The sequence below is a fragment of the Talpa europaea genome (assembly GCF_964194135.1).
Source record: "Talpa europaea genome assembly, chromosome: 16".
NCBI classification, from domain to species: domain Eukaryota; kingdom Metazoa; phylum Chordata; class Mammalia; order Eulipotyphla; family Talpidae; genus Talpa; species Talpa europaea.
Window position 1 is genome coordinate 39,558,447 of NC_140084.1, and position 20,574 is coordinate 39,579,020.

Genomic DNA, 20,574 nt, shown 5'->3' on the forward strand with positions numbered 1-20,574 from the left:
TCAGTCTCCAACTTCTGTCCCTCTTCAGCCCCACGAAACCCCCCTTGTGTCTGTAATGGCATCTCGCCCTTTGCAAAGCTACCAGAGGAGAGTGCTGAGGACAGCCACTGAGCACAGATGACCCTTGGCCAGTGGCCTGTGCAGTCGGTGCTACCTGAGGAGACAAGTGAGAAAATGAGGCGGCTGGTGCACCTCCCAAATGTTTTTTTCTGGAGGATACAAGTCTTTATGTTACGGCACAATGAAGTGTTACTAATTAATTCACAATGACCGAAGGAGCTCATTAGCCACCATTCCCTCAGCTGTCGTCAACTCCAGCAGCGGAAGGAATGAAGAATCAACAAGCAGAACTGATATTCAACTGATAATCAACTCCAATTACACATGGTAAGGAGGAACACGTTGGCATGGGTGACCCCAAGCAACACATGCAAACACCCTCGTCGCGTAGGTTCTAGAGTTCTTTCGCTACCTATTGACTTGTCCATGTTTTCCTCTCCACCTAAAGCTAATGCTGCTGGTAATGTTAGTCAATATATTGATGTCTTGCTATGTGGCAGGCATTGTGCTAAGTGCTCTAAATGCATGATCTCATTCATATCACAGTGATGCTGGGAGGCAGGTGCTATAATGACTCACATTCTATAGCAGGGGACAACGGCATAGGCGGTCAGGTCACTGGCCCAGGTCACTCAGTCAAGGCCAATGTTTGAAGCGCGGGCTTCCAGAGCCTGCACCGATATTGCTCCTCCATTTCATGGAGGGGTGTCGTTCGTTCAAGGGTCTTGGCCTGCCCTCATCGCACCTGGTGCTAGACCCAGGCTCTGAGGGCTGGGGCAGGCTGCAGGTAGCTGCCATCACCTGCCTCAGCCAGGTGCCCCTGCCTGGTGGGCAAGCTGCACAGCCATAGGTGGTAGCTCCAAGTTTAAGTGCATTCATTTCAATGAATTAAACTATGAACTCCTGGGGCCTCCCTCGTGGCACAAGGGGTTAAGACACAACCTAGGAAGCAATCCGCAGCCACTGCAGCCCGAGTTCGATCCCCAGTGAGGGAGCTACCCACATGGTGCAGCAGACCTCTCCTGACTCACCTCCTGCTCCCCTCAGCAGTGTATTTCAGTAGATCTGCCTGTTCTGTCTCTGGTGAATCCTCTCAATTTCCCCCCCATACCTCACACCTCTGGCCTACACCCCACCCCTTGTGTGCATAAATAAATAAACCTTTAACATAAAATAATCTGTGTACTCCTGGCAAAACAGAAAGAGAACCAAGACATTGCTGGCACTTAATGAGACTGTGCCCCAGAACAAAACCAAGCTTGTCTCCAGAAGCTTCTTATAGAATGAGCATCTTGCCATACCAAGCATAAGCTTACATCATCCAGTTCTGGTGTTTAAAGACAGGCACTTTTGCATGAAGCCTCCAACCCAAGCCAACCAGTTCATGCACACAACCAAGGAAGTTCCATTCTTATGCTGTGGTGGGGGGCAGTTTGGGGGGGAACAGCTGTACTGGGATCTGTCTGAGTGGAACAGATTGGGGAACAGGAGGGAACTTGGAGAGGGACATTAGAATCCAAGGTTAGCACTTATCCATCAATGGATAAAGAAATTGTGGAATATATACTCAACAGAATATTACACAACCGTGAAAAAGAGGAAATAGTGGCATTTGGTGCCTTCTTGATGGACTTTCAAGGGTGATTTCGGCTTTCCATGACCCAAGTGTAAATGCTAACGTTGTTGGGTTTTGTGGTTTTATTTTTTTAGTTATTTTTTTGCCTGTTTTTTTAACTTTATTTTTTTAATTTTATTTTCATGTGTGGGGGTTTACATTTTTGCTTGCCCATCTGTACACATGTTCCACTTACCTCTTACCCTCCGCCAAAGTACCTGTGCCAACACTCCCTCTGGTGCCCTTCCCCATGCCACCCTCCCTCTCCCCGTTCCCTCTGGTAACCTTTATATTCTTTCACTGAGTTCAAGATTTATTCCCACTCTGTCATACCTGTGTATGCTTTTTGGTTATTTATATTCCACAGATGAGTGAAGCCATCCTATATCTGTCTTTCACTTTTTGACTTATTTCACTTAACATAATCACCTCAGGCCCCATTCGCTTTGTCCCAAATGCCACTATTTCCTCTTTTTCACAGTTGTGTAATATTCTGTTGAGTATATATTCCACAATTTCTTTATCCACTTATCCATTGATGGATAAGTGCTAACCTTGGATTCTAATGTCCCTCTCCAAGCTCCCTCCTGTTCCCCAATCTGTACCGCTCAGTGAATTTGTGTTCCCTGAGGGTCCAATGTCCAGTGGTAGGGCAGGTGAGGGAGGAGGGGGGAGGAGGACCTCATCAGAAGAGTGTCTCAGGAATTCAGGTAATGGATGAAGGAGCATGTGCCAGTCTCAGCTTGACTTTGGCTGAATCACATCAGGGTGACTGGAATACAAGAGTCCCAGAACCCAGTATCACCCCATCTCCAGGTTAATAGAGTCCCTAGCTTCCTTCCTGAGCATACCAGTAAACCCCTGTTTTCACACAGGCCTGCCCCTCCCCAGTCCAAATCTGCCAGAACTTGAGTGTGGGTAGGAGGCAAGACCCAGCCCTGATTGCTACATTGCAGTCACACCTTGGCACTGGGAGCCAGCCTCCTGGGTCCAGGAGAGGATGGAGGATTTCAGAGGATGCACACTAGGGCCCCCAGACCTTGGAGAACACCTAGGAGAAAAGCCTAGAATCTTAGCAAGATAGGGGGTGAGGCGGGGTACTGGGAGGCTGAACGTAGGGCATCCTTTCCTTCCCTGCCAGTGTCACAGTCACACCCAAGCGAGCAGCCACGCTGCCTGGCAGGTCTGGTCCCTTCCTCTGCCACCCACCTTCTGTCCCTGAGTTCCCTTTGCTTAAACTTCTCCCAGGAAGACTTCCTGGATTGGATCCACTCCATTCCACACCCTCCTTCCATTCTGTCATTCACAAATATTTATTTATTTTAAAAGATTTATTTATTTATTTATACAAGCACTGGGTACAGTCAGAAGCGCGGGAGGGTGAGAGAATTCACCAGAGCCAGAGTGGGGAACAGAACAGGCAGGCTGACGAAGAAACACACTGCTGAGGGGAGCAGCGGGCGGCAGGAGAGGTCTGCGCACCATGTAGGACCCTCACCGGCGGCTGGGAATCGAACCGGCGCTGCAGAGGCTGCGGGCAGCTTCACAGCCCAGCTCTCAACTGCTGAACCACCAAGAGAGGCCCTCACAAATATTTATTGAACAACTACTTTGGTTCTTGGTGGTGGGAATGGAAGATGAATGAGTTCCCTGTCCCACGGAGCTGATGTTCCAGCGGAGGAGAAAGCATAATCTCACAAAAATGAGGACACAAGACCATTTCAGAGAATGACAAACTGTAAAGAAATTAAAACAGGACGACGATATAACAGTGACTGGGCAGGTATCCTGGCTTAGGCTGCCTCGGGGAGGGACATTGGAATTTAAACCCAAAGCAGCAAACGCCAACCTTCTGAAGGTCCAGGGTCCCAGAAGGTAACTCAGTTCCTGGGGGCCTGTCTCAGCAGAGCCAGGAGGGCATGGGGGAGGGGAGCCAGGTCGCCCTGAGCAGGCCAGGAGCTGCGATTTTATTCTAGAATGGATAAAAATCTCATGGCTGGTCCTCCTCCCTGGTGGTTATGGGAAAATGTATTTTAGGGTAAAAAGGAAAGTTGTGCTTTCAGGAAGCTGTGTCGGAAGTCCAGGTGGAGAAAGGCCTGACCTGCCCTTTTATCAGCCAGCGCTTTACACAGAGGGCCTGGGCCTGCTTGGGGTGGCACTTCCAACTTGAAAGGGGGGAGCTCAGCCTTTGGGCCGGAAGTGCCCCAGGAATCCAGAACCACGTCGACCCCTTTCAGCTTCTCCCTCCATCCCTCATCGGCTGGCTGGTGGAGAAGTGATTTTCAGCTATTTCTGCTGCCTCCCCAGGAGAAGGGGCCGCAGAACATAGGAGTCATCCTCTTTCTCTCGCAGGTTTCTTGTATTTCTTTATCAACTGTTTGAATCCTGCCCAAGCCAGACCTGTGCCCCAGAGGCCCTGGGAGTGAACAATGGCCTAGGCCTAGGGGTGGAACAATCGCCCTGGCAGACAGGGGTCATGGCCCGGGGGATCCTGCAGTCTCAGACGAGTCACTTGGGCTGGGAGCACATTTCACATCCTCTTTTCCTTCCTTGGTGCTGTACAGGGATGTCGGGGATGTGGGGTTCCTTAATTTGAGCAAACTGTAGGGCTTGCTGGGACTCTGGCACAGACTCTTTTATTTATTTATTTTTTAAGATTTATTTATTTATTTATACAAGAACCGGGGTACAGGCCAGATGTGCGGGAGGGTGAGAGGATTCACCAGAGACAGAGTGGAGAACAGAACAGGCAGATCTGAAATACACTGCTGAGGGGAGCAGCGGGCGAGACAGAAGAGGTCTGCCTCGCCATGTGGGACCCTCGCTGGCGGGCCGGCCTGGATCAAACCGGCACTGTGGACAGCTTCACTGTGCGGTGCTCAACCACCTGCACCACCAGGGGAGGCCCACTGGCACAGACTCTTAACTGCCAACGCTGCTCCCCTGTCCCAGGGGCTCCCGGCTAATGACAAACCTGGCCCCTTGGCATATTATGCAGGAGAGTCCCTTCTCCTGGAGTCATAGAGCACCTATGTATGACATTCTGGGTGTGAGCTTAACCTACCCCACCCCCCAACTTCCTAAACATGTCACCCAACCCTCCGCAACCCAACCTTCATCCACAATTGGGTGCATTTACCAGGCCAAGGCTCTTTCTCCACCTGTGCCTCCCTCCCAGTCCCTGCCTGCTCCTTTGAAAGGCCTCTTGACTTCCCACCTCCTGATTTCAATAGCTGCCTGTTGCTTTTTCAGGCCATCTACCCACTCACTGCTGACCACCTCAAGTGCTGCAAGTCCATTGTATAGATCTCAGTCGGGCAAAGATTGTTTTTTACACATGGAGAAGAACGAGGCGAAGAATGATCCACCAGCTACTTCATGTCAGGACAAGCCAGGTCTTACCCTCTCAGCCCCCCATCGTTTATGTCACTCCCAGGAGGGAAAGAGATTATTATATACCTTCAACCACCCCCCACCCTCACCTCCAGATCCAGGCCATCAGTGTGGTGTTAAAGGACAAAATTCGGGCCTCACTGGTAGCCTAGGGGTTAAGTCTCAGTGCTCTCACCACTACAGCCTATGTTCGATCCCCAGCCAGGGAGCTACCCGCATGGCGCAGCAGACCTCTCCTGTCTGCTCCCCTTAGCAGTGCTCCCCTTAGCAGTGTATTTCAGTGGATCTGCCTGTTCTGCTCCCCACTCTGTCTCTGGTGAATCCTCTCACCCCCAGCACCTCTGGCCTGCACCCCAGTTCTTCTACACAAAACAAATACATTTATTTTAAAAATAATAAAAATAAAGGTCAAAATTTGAGACATTCGCAGGGAAACAAGATTTATGTTTTATTTCCGCAGAGAAATGCAAAAGTAGGAGGCTCCTGAAGAATCGTCACCATGGCTTCAGGTCACAAAATGGAGCATGTGAAGAAAGTGGCTGGTTTGCCCAAAGAGCCCAATGGTGGTGAAGACACTGCCGCAGAGCAGGGAGGAGCAAGGGGGAGGCAGACCAGGCCCCATCTTAGAAAAAGCAGGTGTCGGCACCCACACCAGGTGGCACCGGGGCTGAAGGGCACAGCTAGGCTCGCTACAGGGGATGCTGCCCAGGGCCTCGGTCCCCAGTGGACGTCATTTTCTAGAAGAAAAGAGAAGGGCAGATGGTAGAATGCAGTCACTCCTGAGTTGGCACCAGGTGCCCAGGAACCCCACACTCCCTGTGTCCTCGTTTCTCAGCAGGCACCCCTCACTTATCTCCTCCTTAAAACAAATCCAGCAGCTCTGCCACAGGAGTCGGCTACCTCTTTCCCACTGGGACACCCATCTTCCTTCCTCTGAGCCTTTACATCTGAAAGGTCTGCCTCTCCCCAGCCCCCACACCCTCATTTCTTAGTCTAGTGCCATCTTCTAGTCTAGTGTCCCTGCGGGATCCCCTCTCTGACAGGCCTTCACTCAACACTCAGAAGGTGCTTTCCGAGTAGACCATTCCTTCCCCTCTCTCTCTATACCCACACTGGGGTTTTCTTCCTCTTAAAACCTTTAGAGCATCTGCGCACCACAATGGCAATACCAGGACCCCAGCCCTCTCCCCCAGGGATGACTAGGCCTCAGTTCCTGGATGCAGCCATGCAGGGCTCCATCTGACACTTACCTACCAAAACTTCACACACTGCAAGAGGTCAGGTTGTGCCCGGGAAGCCTGCAGGATAAGGAGAAAGCTGGATGGACATGGCACTGCCCCTACTCACCTTCTGGCTTCAGAACTCTTTGCTCAGGAGCTGGGTTTTCTTGGCCCCAATACTTACTGAGGAATGTGCGGGAGGAGCTGATTGGTTTTCCACCTGCAGAGAGAAGGTGAGATTAGAGGTGATGTGGGGGTGCCAGGACCTCCCTGTACCCTGCCCTGAACTCAGGGCTTGGGAAGGGCCTGTGGCAGGGGCAGGCTCAGACCAGGACATGATCTCAGGGAACCTGTGGTGGCACTGTGGACATTCTGCCTTTGGAATATTGTTTTTCCATAGCAGACTTAACATCTGAGTACATTTTACCCAAGATGCTGTTGACCGTGGGGAGCGGAAAGAGGTTAGGAAGGTCTCCTCCCTCTGCCCGCCGGGTGGTCGGAAATTGGCTAAGTGGATACCCACAGTTAGTCTTAACAGCATCTTCACCTCCTTTCAGTCAGCGGACAGTGTCTCAGGAGAAGTCCTCTCCCCGAGGGCAGGGCCTTTATTGTTCTGAGGGATGGAGGGAAATACCTGTATTTCTTCACCAGTCTAATAAATATTCAGCACATGCATTTACTGAATTGATAAGGTTGCTCTTTGCCACTGAACGAAACAAAATTCTCACATTTTTTCTGTTATTTTCATGAAGGGGTGAAGTGTTTATTTTCCCACCAACCAAGAGTTCGTGACTGGGCTAGATTCCCCTCAGTGCCAATGTGTCCCCTGCCCCACCCCCGCCCCCACCAGGCCAGCCCTGGAGCTGAGTGACTGGACAGAGAAAGGCTGTTCTGGCATGTGTCCTGTGATTGCCTGGGAGCTGCTCATCCTCTTTGAGAGGCTACTGTTCCCCATTTTCTCTGAGGCATGTGATATAGCCACTGCCCCCGGGTAACCTTTCCTGGTGGCTGGGTGCAGCCTTCTACCCTCAGGGAGCCCGAGTGTCTTCATACAAAAGGCTGGAGAGGCCAGACTTTCCTCAGCAATGGGTTGGGGCTTCCGCTAACCTTCCTCAAGGAGCCTGGGGGCGAAGTCTCCCTCCCTCACCCCCCTGTGGAGGCCCTGCTAGAGAACCAGTTGCAAGCTGCTGGGTGCTGCAACCTTGGAGCTGCTATCCTGTGCCCCAAGGGGCTTGGCGTTCTCCTGCTGGTTGTGATTATAGTTCTGTGGAAGCCAGCAGGGGTGCATGGGGTGGAGGAGGGGGGCAGGGGAGAAGGGATGAAGATATTTTGCTCTAGAATAAACATCCCTCCTCCTGCCCTGGCTGGGACTCTCTGGAAGCCCCTGCCTTCTCCCTTCCTGTGTCTTGTGTTTTCTAGAATCGCCTTTCTAGGTCAACCCTCCCCTCACCCCGATGGTCCTAGCCCAAATGCCCCTGCCTCCTCCTCCCCTCAATGCCCTCCAGGGTTCTCTGGGAGGGGAGGGTGGAAGGCCAAGAAAAGAAGGGGCATCTACACCAGGTGGCCCGGTGTCGATTCACTTACCGTTGAAGTCACGTGTGCATCATTGTCCAATGGTGAGTCATCCTGAGAAAAGAGGGAACAGAATTGTGAAGGAGAGAGCATTTCAGGTTGGCCCAGACCCAGGAACAAGGCAGAGAGGCACCAAAGGCCTTCAAGGGCAGTCTGAGGGCAGGGAGACTCACATCATCAGAACCGCTTGACCGCTTCTGGAGCGATGCCGCCTCAGCACCCTGGAGGGAGAGGGAGCCGCGTTAGGGTGTCCCCAAGGTCCGTCAGGCCTGGCCAGGCTTGCGAGGCTCCAGCACCCTGCAGCCTGGGCTCTGCCCGCCCATCTGCCCACCCTCCCTGTCCACGGTCCGTGATCAGCATGGCCTCCAGAGAAGGCAGTGAGGAAACTGATGGCCCAGATAGATACAGGACACGTTTCCACACTTGGTGTTGGTGACGGGAGGCGAGGGTAGAGGACAGGCTTTGGCAACGCCACCCCCACCCATGCACCTGGCAGCGCTGGCCTGAGAGTGAGCTGGAATGATAGGCAGGTGCTGCCCACACGAGCTTCCCTAGGGCACAGCAGTGCAGTCCAGACAGCGCCCACGGCTCGCCCACGCTAGGATCTGCTCCCCTCACAGGCCCTTCAACCCTGATCACAAATGCTGCTCTCTACAGGGCCCCTGGAAGGAAAGTGTTCCCCAGAGAGGCTAAGAGGAGTATGTTAGGTTAGCTCTGGGTTAAAGGGGAGAAATAGGAGAAAGCAGAGGAAGCTGCTGACTTCGCTCCACTGAGACACGGCTGCCTTGACCCCCATCAAGGCCAGGGGACAATGCTAAGTCCTAGGGAAGACTTAGTTCCTAAGTTTAGTTCGTGCCACCATCCCTGCTAGAAACCCCAGGGTTGACTAACCTCTTCTCCACACCTGACACTGAATTTTAACCCCACATTAACTCTAGCACATTGGTGGCCAACTGGCTGGTCACCAGCTGCTCCTCGATTTTGGCCACGGTCTGCACTTTTAATTAAAGTAATTGAGAACAATTAAAAATCTGATTTCTAGATTGTCCTGAGGAATTGAGAAGCATGCAGCGCAGAACACTCAGCTGGAAGGGCAGGTCTGCCGTTGCATGGCCCACCCGCCCAGGATCAAATGAGTGAGCAGCCGCCCCTGCTTTGGCGCCCAAGATGACCTGTTCCCAAAGGTGACCGGCCATGTAGATTCAAGGCCTGCTGTTAAGTGTGACCCAGAGGTCCTGCCCATGCTTCCCAGAACCAGCTATTCAGACCCTCTGTCCCTGCCTGACCTTGACCATGGCTTAACCACCTGCCCAAGCATCCCCACATATACTTTCCTCCTGTTTTCTTTCAGCTTTCCCTCCACTGCCCCTTCTCCCCACCTCAAGGTGCCCTCCACCTGCCCACCCTGCAGTACCCACCCAGCTGTGGCTGCCCCTGATCCAGGCCATGCCCAGCAGGAGCAGCAGCAGAACAGAGACAGTAGCTGGCTTCATGTTCGGTGCCTGTGAAGCTGCTGGCTCTCTTAGGCCCACCCCTTGACCACTGGCTTTTATCCTGGAAGGACCTCCCACCCCACTACTCCAGCGCCTCGCAGCATTGCATAAGGGGAAGCAAGTAGGATGGGAGGGAGGCACCTGCGCTTGGGAGACAGAACGCTCAAGCCACTCCAAGGGCCCAGAACCCCATGGCTCTGGCACTGAGCCTCCTGACCCCAAAACAAGAGGTCATGCCCCGCCCCCCTTACCTGAGTAATTTCTTTCCAGTTCAAGAAAGGAGTGTTGTGTTTGAAATCCTGGAGAGAGAAGGAGCCATGAGTGTGCCAGGGGAGACAAGGCAGGGGTCGGGGGTGCAGGAGCTTCTTGGGAATGTTTCAAGGTCTTGTGAAAGAACAGGCCATGGAGGCAGGTGTGGTTTGGCATTAGAGGACTTTGAGATGGTATTGATGATAAGATGTGGGTGTGATTACCATCTCAAAAATAAAAGGGGGACTCCGTGACTGGTAGACTGGCATTGAGGGTGGCCACTTCGAGGGAGGTGTGGGGAGGGACAGGATGACCAGAGTCACCAGGGCTTCCAAAAATCAGAAAGTGAGACTTCTCCTACCTCCCAGAGTCGGCTGAAGTACAGGAGGGCTCGCGTGCTGGGCGGTGGGGCATGGCCCTATGGATGGAAAGTAGGGCACAGGTTAGCCAGGAACATGACCCCCTGCTCTGCTGAACCCCCAGGCCTGCCCCCACCATTTCTCAACCTTCAGAATTGTATTGCAACTAAGGTTTGAAGGGAAACTGGCTGCCTTGCAGATACCTGAAAACTGTCTTTGGAAATAGAAGGGAAAAGAGACTTGAACTCTGGAGCCATCGCCTCCCTCTGCTCACGCATTCGAGGGGCTCCTCTCTCTCCCAGTTTCCCCAGAACTGGCAGAATACAACTGCAGCCAAACCCCAGGACCATGACCCTCCCCTGAGCTGCCCAGCTTCACCCCTGCTTTGCTACCTCCAGCCCATCTCCCAAGGCTGTGGGGTAAAGTCACCCCTTGCACACCCCCTGGAGTCATAAGTAAGCAGCAGAGGCCAGGAGGGTGGGGCAGGGAAGGTTTATTTCAAGGGCCAGTGTTGAAATTAGTAATGAGATGGGGCTTGTTAGGAAGGGGTGAGGGATCCCCATGCATCTGGCAGTTCCTTGTCTGGGGGTCACAGAAAGCGCGAGCTCCTCTGGTCCTGGACAATGTTCCAAGAGGGCGCTCAAGGACTGGGAACTCAGGAGGAATGGACTGTGGCCAGGGCAGAATGGACCCCATGCTCCAGAAATCTGCAAGGGACCTTTTGGCCTAGGGTTGCCATCCAGTCAAATCCAGATATTCCAATTTGGGTTTGAATGCCCTTGGACTTGTCAGGTCTTCATGCCCCCCCCTCCATGAGCTAGTCCTCGGCACTCCTATCCCCCTGCTGAGAAGACGCTGGGGCTGTCCATTCTCTTCTTTGCCTTTCTCTGTCCTGTCCCTCTTGTCTGCTTCCAAAGGGGAAGCCACCCCAAGGGGAATCCTGCCTAACCAGGAACCCCCTCTTTACAACCCCCTAGGGGTGCAGACACCTTTGGAGGTCTGTCCTGGCCCCATGGGAAGTGCCTGTGTATGCCTCAGTTCCCCCAACAGACCTGCAGTTCCTCATGGTCTCCCCACTCACTGGCTGCAGACTGTTCACTATAACACAAAACCTGTCTCTCATCCATTCAGTTCATCTAAATAGAACTCCCACTCCAGCTGCATCACCCCTCTTTCACACCCCACCTTGTTCCCAAAAGGACAGGCTTCCTCTCTCCTGAAATCTGGGCTGACTCTGCCCCACAGCCCATCGCAAGCTCTTGTCCTCCATAAAGACCACAGATGTGCCGTGGCCCTCATTCTCCCGCTCGACTCAGCAGCTGCCAGGGCCAGGCTGGCATAGATGCTTCTTTGCCCCAGGGCCAAGCTCCATGGCAGCCAATCCAGCCAGTCTGGGAAGGTGGGGGGAGGGACCCCGTGTTGCCAGATTTTTCAAGAGAAGTCAGAATTCCAAGTCCTTTTGAGGCTTTTTAAATCTCGGTAACTAGTTCATATTGTTAAACCGTATCACACGCTCAGTGAGCGGCCAACTATGGCTGCCGCCCTCGGCCTGGTGGTCTGCCTCATCTGCTCCTTCCAGCCCAGCCTCCACCCTGAAGGCGCAGCTGCCAGTCTGTCCAGGAGTTCGCCCTTCAGAAGAAGGGGTGGGCACGAAGGAAGGAAAAAGGGGTTCTGCTCACTACCCCCCCCCCATCTCCTAGGGGCTTGTCTGCACAGCGCCCACTACTGCCTGGCTTCCATCCCCTGCTCTCTCTGTGCCAATCCACCTGAGTGTCATCTGTCCCATATCCCTAAGGATTAGACCTGCTGGGCCTCCCCGGTGGCGCAGTGGTTGAGCGCTGGGTTGCAAAGCTGCCTGCAGCCTCTGCAGCACCGGTTCGATCCCTGGCCACCGGCGAGGGTCCCACAAGGCGCACAGATCTCTCCTGCTGCGCCCGCTGCTCCCCTCATTGGTGTACTTCGTCAATCTGCCTGCTCTGCTCCCCGCTCTGGCTCTGGTGAATTCTCTCACCCTCCCGCGCTTCTGACTGTACCCAGTGCTTGTGTAAATAAATAAATAAATCTTTTAAAAAAATTAAAAAAGGATTAGACCTGCTTACTCCCCCTAAACCTTCCAGGTCTGGAAGGGGAAACTGAGGGTCAGGCCTGCTCAGGTCTGCGTGTTGAGGCATGAACATGTCTCATCCCGAATTCCCAGCCACTTCAAAATTCTCCCTCTCTTCTCAGGCCCCTGCTGTCCTTCCTCCTGTTTTTGTCCTTTAATTTAACAAGCCCGGGCCAAAAAGTTCTCTTAGCAGCCACCATTCCCTTCTTCCCAGCTCACCGAGCAGAGGACTAGCTTCGTATATCGGCCTGGCTTGGCCTTCCAGCCCTTACCTTGTTGATGGCATCCCAGTTAATAAAGCCCAGTTTGGATTTGAAATTCTGCAGAGAAACCAAAAAAAGGAGAATGACCAAGTTGGCTCCTCAGTAAGTTGGCCCAGGGTCTCAGGACGAGCGAGAGCAAGGCCCCCGCTGACGGCTGTTATAGAAAGACACTGTCAGCCTGTGCAGGTCAGGGGCAAGGGATTAGTTTTCCAAAAGAGGGAGCAGAGTGATCTGGCAGAACTCACATTCCAGAAAGTGTCCAAGTTGAAGAGCCCAGGAGCTGTCTGCGAATTCTAAGGAATCAGAGACGGAGAACTCACTCGGTGAGCAAGAGTCAGGGCAAGTGATTTGGCGGCAAGACAGGCAGGGGTTGCTGGCCACCATGGCCCCTGTCCCGGATGGAGTGATGCTCTACTCACCAAGGTATTGAATCTATTGGCAGCTTCACTTCCTCCACCATACCCTTGTCCCTGTCCCTGGGCAACGAGGAAGACAGAAATTCAAGGCACATGCATCCTGCCCCACATGCCAACCATCAACTGGCTCCTGCCCCACTCATCTCGGCCTTTGTGCAGGCTCTGCGTGCTCTCTGTAAAGCCGCCTTCTCTTCTTTACACAGCACCTAAGAGCCCCACCTCCAGGAAGCCTTCCTGGAATGACTTGGCACTTGCCTCTCGGAATAACCCTACCCCAGTCCCTTAAATCGTATTCATATTCGTGCTTCACCCCATACCCTGCCCCCCCAAACATGGCTACTAATGTGTAGTCCCACTGTGTGCCAAGCACTGTGCTTAGCCTGCTGCATGCATGCATGCATGGAAAAGTCTCCACTGTATGGGTGAGGAGATGGAAACACAGCTGTCTAGCAGCTTCCTCAGGATCTGTCTCTATATCGGATTCTGGTGTCTGAACCCCCTTGTTTGGGTTGTGATACAGAAAACTCAGCAGCCGTTGAGGACAGTAAGCGAGTTAGGATTCGCTGTCCCCGTTCCAAGGGGAAGCCCAGACTCAGCCAGGTCAGCTGACTGCCTGAAGACACTCATGATAGGCAGCTGGCATTTGACCCCCGATCTTCCAAGCCAAAGTGCACTGCCTTTCCCCTTCTCAGCTCTACCTTCTTAATTAAGTACAGCTATTTAAAAAATCTCCCCCAGCCATTCTTCTGGTTTTTTTGTCTGTTTTTCCCCCTCACAGAAAAGTCATGTTCAGTTCCTTCACCCAGTTGGAAGAAAATGAATGAATCAAAGGGGGTTCGGGGATCCCTGACCCAGAGCCAGACCAGGGGATCGCATGACACAGAATCAGCAGCCACAGGAAAGTGACATCTCTGCTTCTCTGCCAGTCCCAGCTTGTTCTGCCCCCGCCCCCACACACACCCATAGCCCCTTCTAAAGCCATCCCTGCTCACCTGGTAGTTGCCTTGGGAGCCCCCAACAAAGCGATTGCTTATTTCCTGGGGAGACAAAAAATGGAGCAGAGTCAGTGGGGAGGAAGGCAGGCAGGACTCAGGATAAGCAGCACATGTGGAGAGAGACTTCCCAGGAGCCCCAGAGAGGCCCTCATCACAGGTGGCTACATCTTCCCTGGCAAGCTCTTTTGGGTCGGGTTATTGTCCACTCATGACGGTTATTGATAACATAACCCTCTCTGTTTATGTTCATTTCTGCAAGCTGCCCAAAGCCCAACAGGAAGGGGTTGGCCGCCAAAATATCTGAACCCCCACCCTGGTTTTGAGATAGGAACCTGCCAGCTGGTTCTACTGAATTGATTCAAATTGCAGGGCCCAACCTGGGTTGATGTTTTGCATTAGGCAGAAAGGGGGCGCTAGCTGAAGCTTGTGGGAGCTGAGGAGGCACAGCAGGAGTTCCCTAAGTTAGAAATAGGATCCTCTGGGGCCTCCCTGGTGGCGCAAGGGGTTAAGCACCACACTATGAAGCAATCCGCAGTCTCTGCAGCACTAGTTCAATCAATGCCCGCGGGCCGGCAGACCTCTCCTGTCTCGCCCGCTGCTCCCCTCAGCAGTGTATTTCAGTCAGTCTGCCTGTTCTATTCCCTGCTCTGTCTCTGGTGAATCCTCTCACCCCTGCCACCTCTGGCCTGTACCCCAGCTCTTGTATGCATAAAATAAATAAATCTTTGGGAAAAAAAAAAAGAAATAGGATCCTCTTCTCATTAGTTCCAGTAGTGTGCAGAGACATAGTGCAGGGGAGGAGGCGGGAGAGGGATCAGAGGGAGAGGGAGGAGCACAGGGGACTGCGGTGATGGTGCACGGGTACATTGGTGAAGGAAATTCTATGGGGACTCCACCTGAGGGGGTGGGGGGAAGCAAATATTGTTTAAAAATGAACAATGATGTAAAAAAATTAAAAAGTTAATATAAAAAATTTTAATGTTCTAAAAGGATACTATCATGCCTAATATAAGAGTAGGGAGTACAATTATTTTGAGCTTACAGTGCATAAATAAAATAAACAAATGGAAACATGAAAAAAAAAAGAAAAAATACAAATGGTCCTTAAAAAAAAATAAAAAAGAAATAGGATCCTCTCAAGTCCTGCTTTCATTATTTGGTATGAATCCCAGGCCATCAGTGCCTCCTCATTTCCAGAGCTAAAACACAGACCAGGCTGGGATGTGAGATTGCTGCTGGGTTAGTATTGCTACTGCCAACCTCATCCCAGTGCAGACACAGCCTCCACTCTAAGGTCTGTGGTCTCCTTACCCTGATGTCGCCAGAGCCACTGGGGCCTCCTGGTCCTCCTCTGAAGCCCTGAGGATTGTATCCCTGAGGAATGAGAGAGTAAAACACAGATCATTCCTTTAGGCTCCTCCCTAAAATGTGTATAAACATTTGATGCTATTCCTCTAACAATTCTAATGGAATTCTCTTTTCAACTTGTCGGAATTATCCTGAAGTTTATTTGGAAGAATAAATTCTAATAATAGGTGCAAAGACACTGCAGGAGAGTAGCAGCCAGGGAGTACTTGTACTGGCAAATGTGAATAGACTATGAAGCTACCATGAATAAAACAGCATGGCACCTGTCCCAGAATAGATCACTTAAACAAAAGCCGACCCCTAGCATCTCTCTCAAAATATTAAGACATCGACAAGAGACACTTTAAAGTAGTAGTGGAAGTAAGTCAATACACAGGGCTGTAAGTATTGGGGGGAAGTGTGGATGTAGTTAGATGTTAACACTTTTTTCTCCTCTGTTTATATCTGGTTTCCCCTCTGTAAGGGGTCACATGCTTCTGATCCAAGATGTGAGTAAATCTAGTGGAATCGAGGAGTGGAGCTAGACAATATAGCGGCAAAAAATAAATAAATAAAAATCCTGTGGGTTAAAGAGTTAAATTGAACATATGAAATTATAGAAGTAATAGCAGTGCTGGAGGTAAAGAAAGACCTTTATATTTCCAAAGCAGAAATCATAGAATAAAAGACTGATTTCTCTGATCATGTATTTAAGACTCGCTGTGTATAGAAAACTGGAGAACTACCAACTGCGAGAAATTTTCTTTTTCTTTTTTGTTTTAATGTTCTAAAGTTTTCTTTTTTGTGTTTTTAAACATCTTTACTTTGTCACAATGAGAAATTTTCTTAAAAGCAATATACCCATACAAGGCTAGTACCTTGAGCTGTGAGGAGCTCCACAGCGAGCCTTCTCAATGCAGCACCCCCACCCACCTGCCTGGCTCCCCATCAGGCCTGGCCCTGCACCATGCAGTCCACACTCAGGTCAGAGCGTCAGCCAGCCTCACCCGGGAGCTTATGAGAAACCAGAATCTCAGCCCCACCCAGGCCTGCTGAATCAGAACCTGCATTTTCACAAGACCTCTAGGTGATTCGTGTGCACATTAGCGTAACATTTCCTCTGTCAGCGCTGTGGGTGCTGACATTTCCAGAAGAACTAGGAGGACATGTAGACTTTCAAAACCCTCTTTCAAAACTCTGACAAAGAGGTCTGGGGCCTCCTCCCTGGTGGCTCAGGGGTTAAAGAAGTCTCAGTGGTATCAAGCTATCTATCGCCAGCCACTGCGGCATGAGTTCGATGCCCGGCAAGAGAGCTGACCCACATGGCGCAGCAGACCTCTTCTGTCTCGCCCGCTGCTCAACAGTGTATTTCAGCAGATCTGCCTGTTCTGCTCCCCACTCTGTCTCTGGTGAATCCTCTCACCCCCCACCCCACACACACACACAACTCTGGTCTACACTCCAGTTCTTGTATGCATAAATAAAAATAAATCTTTTTTTTTTTAAAAGAGGTCACCAGAGGTCACCATACTAGTTTAATGTCAAGTGTGGAAACTTTGAAACCATGTTTCTTAAAGGACTGGTTTTCATGTGATTTTTCACATTCGCATCTGTGATATAAAGCCAGGTCTACTGCATAGGATTTGCAATTAATTATTATTTAGGAAGCAGTATTTCCCTCTGCAGAAGTCATGGGGTTTCTTCACCCTAAAATTGCAAATGCCCTGTGGATGGGGTGAGTGTTAGGAATAGGGTGGAGAGTGGGTGCGGCTCTCACCTGGCCCCCAGATCCTGCGGACACGCGCACCTCATTCCCTGAGTTTTCACACTGTGAGAGAAAAGAAGTTTCTTAGTCTCCACCCTGATACCACTGCCAGTCCCCAAACCCTGGCATTGCCAACCCAGGGGTGGCCCACATCCCCTCCACCCCAGCAGCAGTCCAACCCCATTCTCAGCCCCAACTGCCCCTCTCCCATAATCAGAGGGGCCTCAAGTCATCTTTCTTCCCCAGTTTGAGGGGAATCTGAACAGACGTGTGTCCCCCGCAGGCACTTACCCCGGGTATGTTTCCACCACCATTTCCACCTCTGCCACCGGAGGAAGAGCCGGAGTTGGGGCCCTGAGAGGAAAGCAAGATTTGGGGTCCAAATCTTTTCCAACAGAATTAAGATTTTTTTTAGCCTCCACCCTCCAACCTTCATACCTTCCCCCAGTGGGTCACTGAGGGAAGTTATTCCAAGCACAGAGAAGCCAGGTGTGGCCAAGGGTATTTGGAAATGGGAGGTGGTTCAGGCATTCTGGGCTGTTGCCCCCCACCCGCCACTGTGTGCCGGGGTAGAAAGACCTCCAGAGTCCCGCCTGCATCTTGACCTTGGCACCTGTGGCAGATGGGGGCTCCTTCTGCCCTCTCCTGCCTCGCCTCTCCCTTCGCCCTCTCCTGGAATCTAGGAAGGGGAAAGGAACCCTAGAATCCTTACCTGGGAGTCTGCATAGCTGCCTTGATCAAAATTCCTAGAATTGTCTAAGGGTCGGTCCTAGGCGGGATGGTGGGGCGCGGGGAGCACAAGGAGCAATAAATGAAAGCAATCGATGTCACCTGGCTGGGCCCCGCATCTCTCTGACTCCTTCCCATCGCCCCAGGAAGCCAGGTGTGCCCCCTCATCCTGCTGCCAGGCCGGGTTCCCTCCTGGCCCTCCTGCCACTGTGGGGGTTCGTGTGCATCATCGCCATCTGCGCCCCAGCTTGTAAACAGCCTAAAGCCCGCTCACGTGCAGCCCTGCCCTGTGCTCCCCAGACCTTCCCAAACAAGCACCCTATTTTCCTGCGCCACCTCCCTTCTTTCGTCTGCCAGCCCCGGCGCTGAGCAGACTCCCCAAGTGGACCTGGCTGCACGAATACAGGTTAGAAAGGGCACCCCCACCATCGCCGTGGGAAGAGAAGGGAATAGAGTGAGGAGAAGCAGAAGAATTTTCTCCTGGAAAAATCGGAGTGTGAGTGTCAGGAGACCACTGGCCTGAGGCTGGGAAGGTGGGGGCAGAAGCTGAGGGAACCCCAGGATGGCAACTCTGCTGATGCCACCACCCTCCTGAGGCTGCCACCTCCCTCCTGGAGGACCCCGTGGGCCTCAGTCCTGACTCTGCCTTCACAGAAGGAGCAGAACTCACCCAGCTGGACCCAGAGCTGCCGCCGTTGCTGTTGCTGCCACTATTGCTGCCACCATTGCTGCCACTATTGCTGCCACCATTGCTGCCACCATTGCTGCCACCATTACTGCCGCTATTGCTGCCACCATTGCTGCCACCATTGTTGCCGCTGTCGCTGCCACCTCCATTGCCATTGCTGCCGCCATTTTCCCTGGTTCCCTGAGGGGCAGGAAGAGACCAGAGCAAGGATTAAGGATTAGAACTCCAAGACTGGTCCCCTCCCTTCCTGAGCCCTCCCTGCCTTATTCCAGCATATTCCCTGCCCAGCTTTAGAAGATTCTCTATACCCTCCCTGGGCAAAGTGCCCTGGGTTGTCCATCCCCTTACCCATGAGTTGCCAGAGCTGCCACCGGAGCCGGACGGCGGGGGGTTGGTGCACTGCCGAGGGAAGGGATGAGATGAGCCAATGCCAGGAGCCATGCTCTGCTGCTCCTCAGGGGTGGCTGAGTCTTATCCGCCCCCCAAACCCTCCCCACCTCCCCACATCCAGTCACCTCCTGCCTTCCCTCTGGGTCTCCTGAGCGCTAGCACGACCCCGACTGCCTCTCTTCCACTGGCTTATCCTCTTACCTCTGAATTGGGGTTGTTGTTGCCTCTTATTGAGCCATAACCAGGCTGGGCCACGGCTCCCTGCAGGGAGGGTGAGACAGCGTGTGGGATCAGGGAGGATGACAGAGGCATGGAGAATCCGGCTTGAATGGAGGGAGGCGGCAGCTGTCAGGGCTGGGTGGTCACTGTACCTGGGCGTTCGTCCCCATGTTGTACGGTCCTCCGTTGCCACCTGGACCCCAGGGTTGTCCCTGAGAGTTGCCTCCATAGCTGCCGTCGGAGCCTGCAAAGTGCCCCTGGGCCCAGGGGGTTCCTAGCCCTCCAGGATTGCCCTGGTTGTAGCCTCCAGCACCGTTGGGGCCACCCTGATAGCCGTGGCCCCCAGATGTCCCCTGCAAGGACATGCCCACCCTTAGTGTGTGTGGTGACAGCGGTGGGCAGGGAGAGAGACCCCGGGGTGGTGGAGGAAGATGCATCACACAGCAGGAGACAGCCCCAGGCGGCCACAAGGAAGAGCCCATTCATCCTCTCAGCTGCTGCCCGGGATTCTCTGCCCAGCAGCCGCAACCTCCACACCCGCTTCCCAGTCACTCACCCAGCCACCGTTGGTGCCAGGCACCCCCTGCCAAGAGCCGTGGACAGCATCCATTCCTTGTCGAAGGATGTTCTCAGCCTGCCTGCCAGCCTCATTCCCGGCGTTTCCAATAGCGTGGGCTGCTCCCTCCACCCCACGGTAGACAGCCTCCCCCACCCCAGGCCCCATGGGCCCACCAGGGCCCCCGATTCCAGAATTGGCTGCCCCTCCAGCCCCTTGTCCCAGAGCCTCCCCGACACCTGCTCCAGCTCTCCCCACTCCATTCAGCAGTGGGCCAGCCTTCCCGCTGCCCAGGCACAGGGCCAGCAGGAGGCAGGCCAGGGACCCCTGTAGCTTCATCTCTGGCTGCTCCCCTCTCTCTCCTGAGTATCTGCTCCCCTCCAAGCCTACTTCTCTGTGTCCCTCTCGCCCTCCTGTGCCCACTTCTCCTTCTGACTTCTCCCTTCCCTCTAGGTCTGCAGGCTTCTCCCTCCTTTCCCAGACTCCCCTGCCTTCCCAGAGTCCTCCTCCTGCCCCTACTCCTTATACTGCAGCTTGAGAGAAGGTGGCAGGGCTGGGCAGCGCAGGATCCCTCCCCCTAGTGACTCAAAGCCAGCCACGATAGGGTAATGAGCTGTAATTGTGAGTTTGAGAGTTTGTGTTGAAACAGAGAGGGAGTCCGTGCATCAGGGAGGGAGGGGGAAATGGAATGAGACTGCTGCAAAAGGGTTCCGATTTCCTAACCCCAGGAATCTGGGCCACAGGGTGGAGGTGGGGGCATCTGAGGAGATAGGCTCACCTGTATCTCCTGGGAGCTCTGGGGCGGAGGCACCTCAGAGAGAGGGGTCGCAGGTAGAACCCCCTCCGAGGAACAGGGTAGGCCACCCCAGAAACAGGACAGCAATCAGCCTGGGGGGCTGGAGGGGGCCGGGATGAGATATAGGCACCCTTTCTCGAATTTTCTCTCAATGTCAGTGGCCCTTTTCTGCCTCCCCACCCCACCCTCCACACGGAGCTACCTAAAGCTGAGGGTCCTCACTTCCTCCACCCCTGGCAACCCACAGAGAGAGCCTGGGAACCGTGAGAAGCCCTCAGTGGGACCCCGGGCTTTGAGGCCACCACCCCGAGAATGGTCATCAGGGCGTCTCAGTTAGAATTCAGG

At 53.1% G+C, this 20,574-nt stretch overlaps 1 protein-coding gene across 1 annotated transcript; it reads right to left on the reverse strand.

Annotated features, from left to right (window-relative positions):
- Positions 1-7,453: 7,453 nt before the first annotated feature.
- DMKN (dermokine) lies at positions 7,454-19,772 on the reverse strand (the record flags this gene model as incomplete). The annotated part of the gene is made up of 15 exons (XM_084256887.1): positions 7,454-7,552; positions 7,873-7,914; positions 8,034-8,081; positions 9,605-9,652; positions 9,964-10,020; positions 12,338-12,385; positions 12,574-12,621; positions 13,737-13,781; positions 15,051-15,113; positions 16,864-16,914; positions 18,251-18,448; positions 18,617-18,667; positions 18,860-18,919; positions 19,030-19,230; positions 19,434-19,772. The coding sequence occupies 15 exons, from the start codon at positions 19,770-19,772 to the stop codon at positions 7,454-7,456; spliced, it is 1,398 nt and encodes a 465-aa protein (XP_084113013.1).
- Between the last annotated feature and the right edge of the window lie 802 nt (positions 19,773-20,574).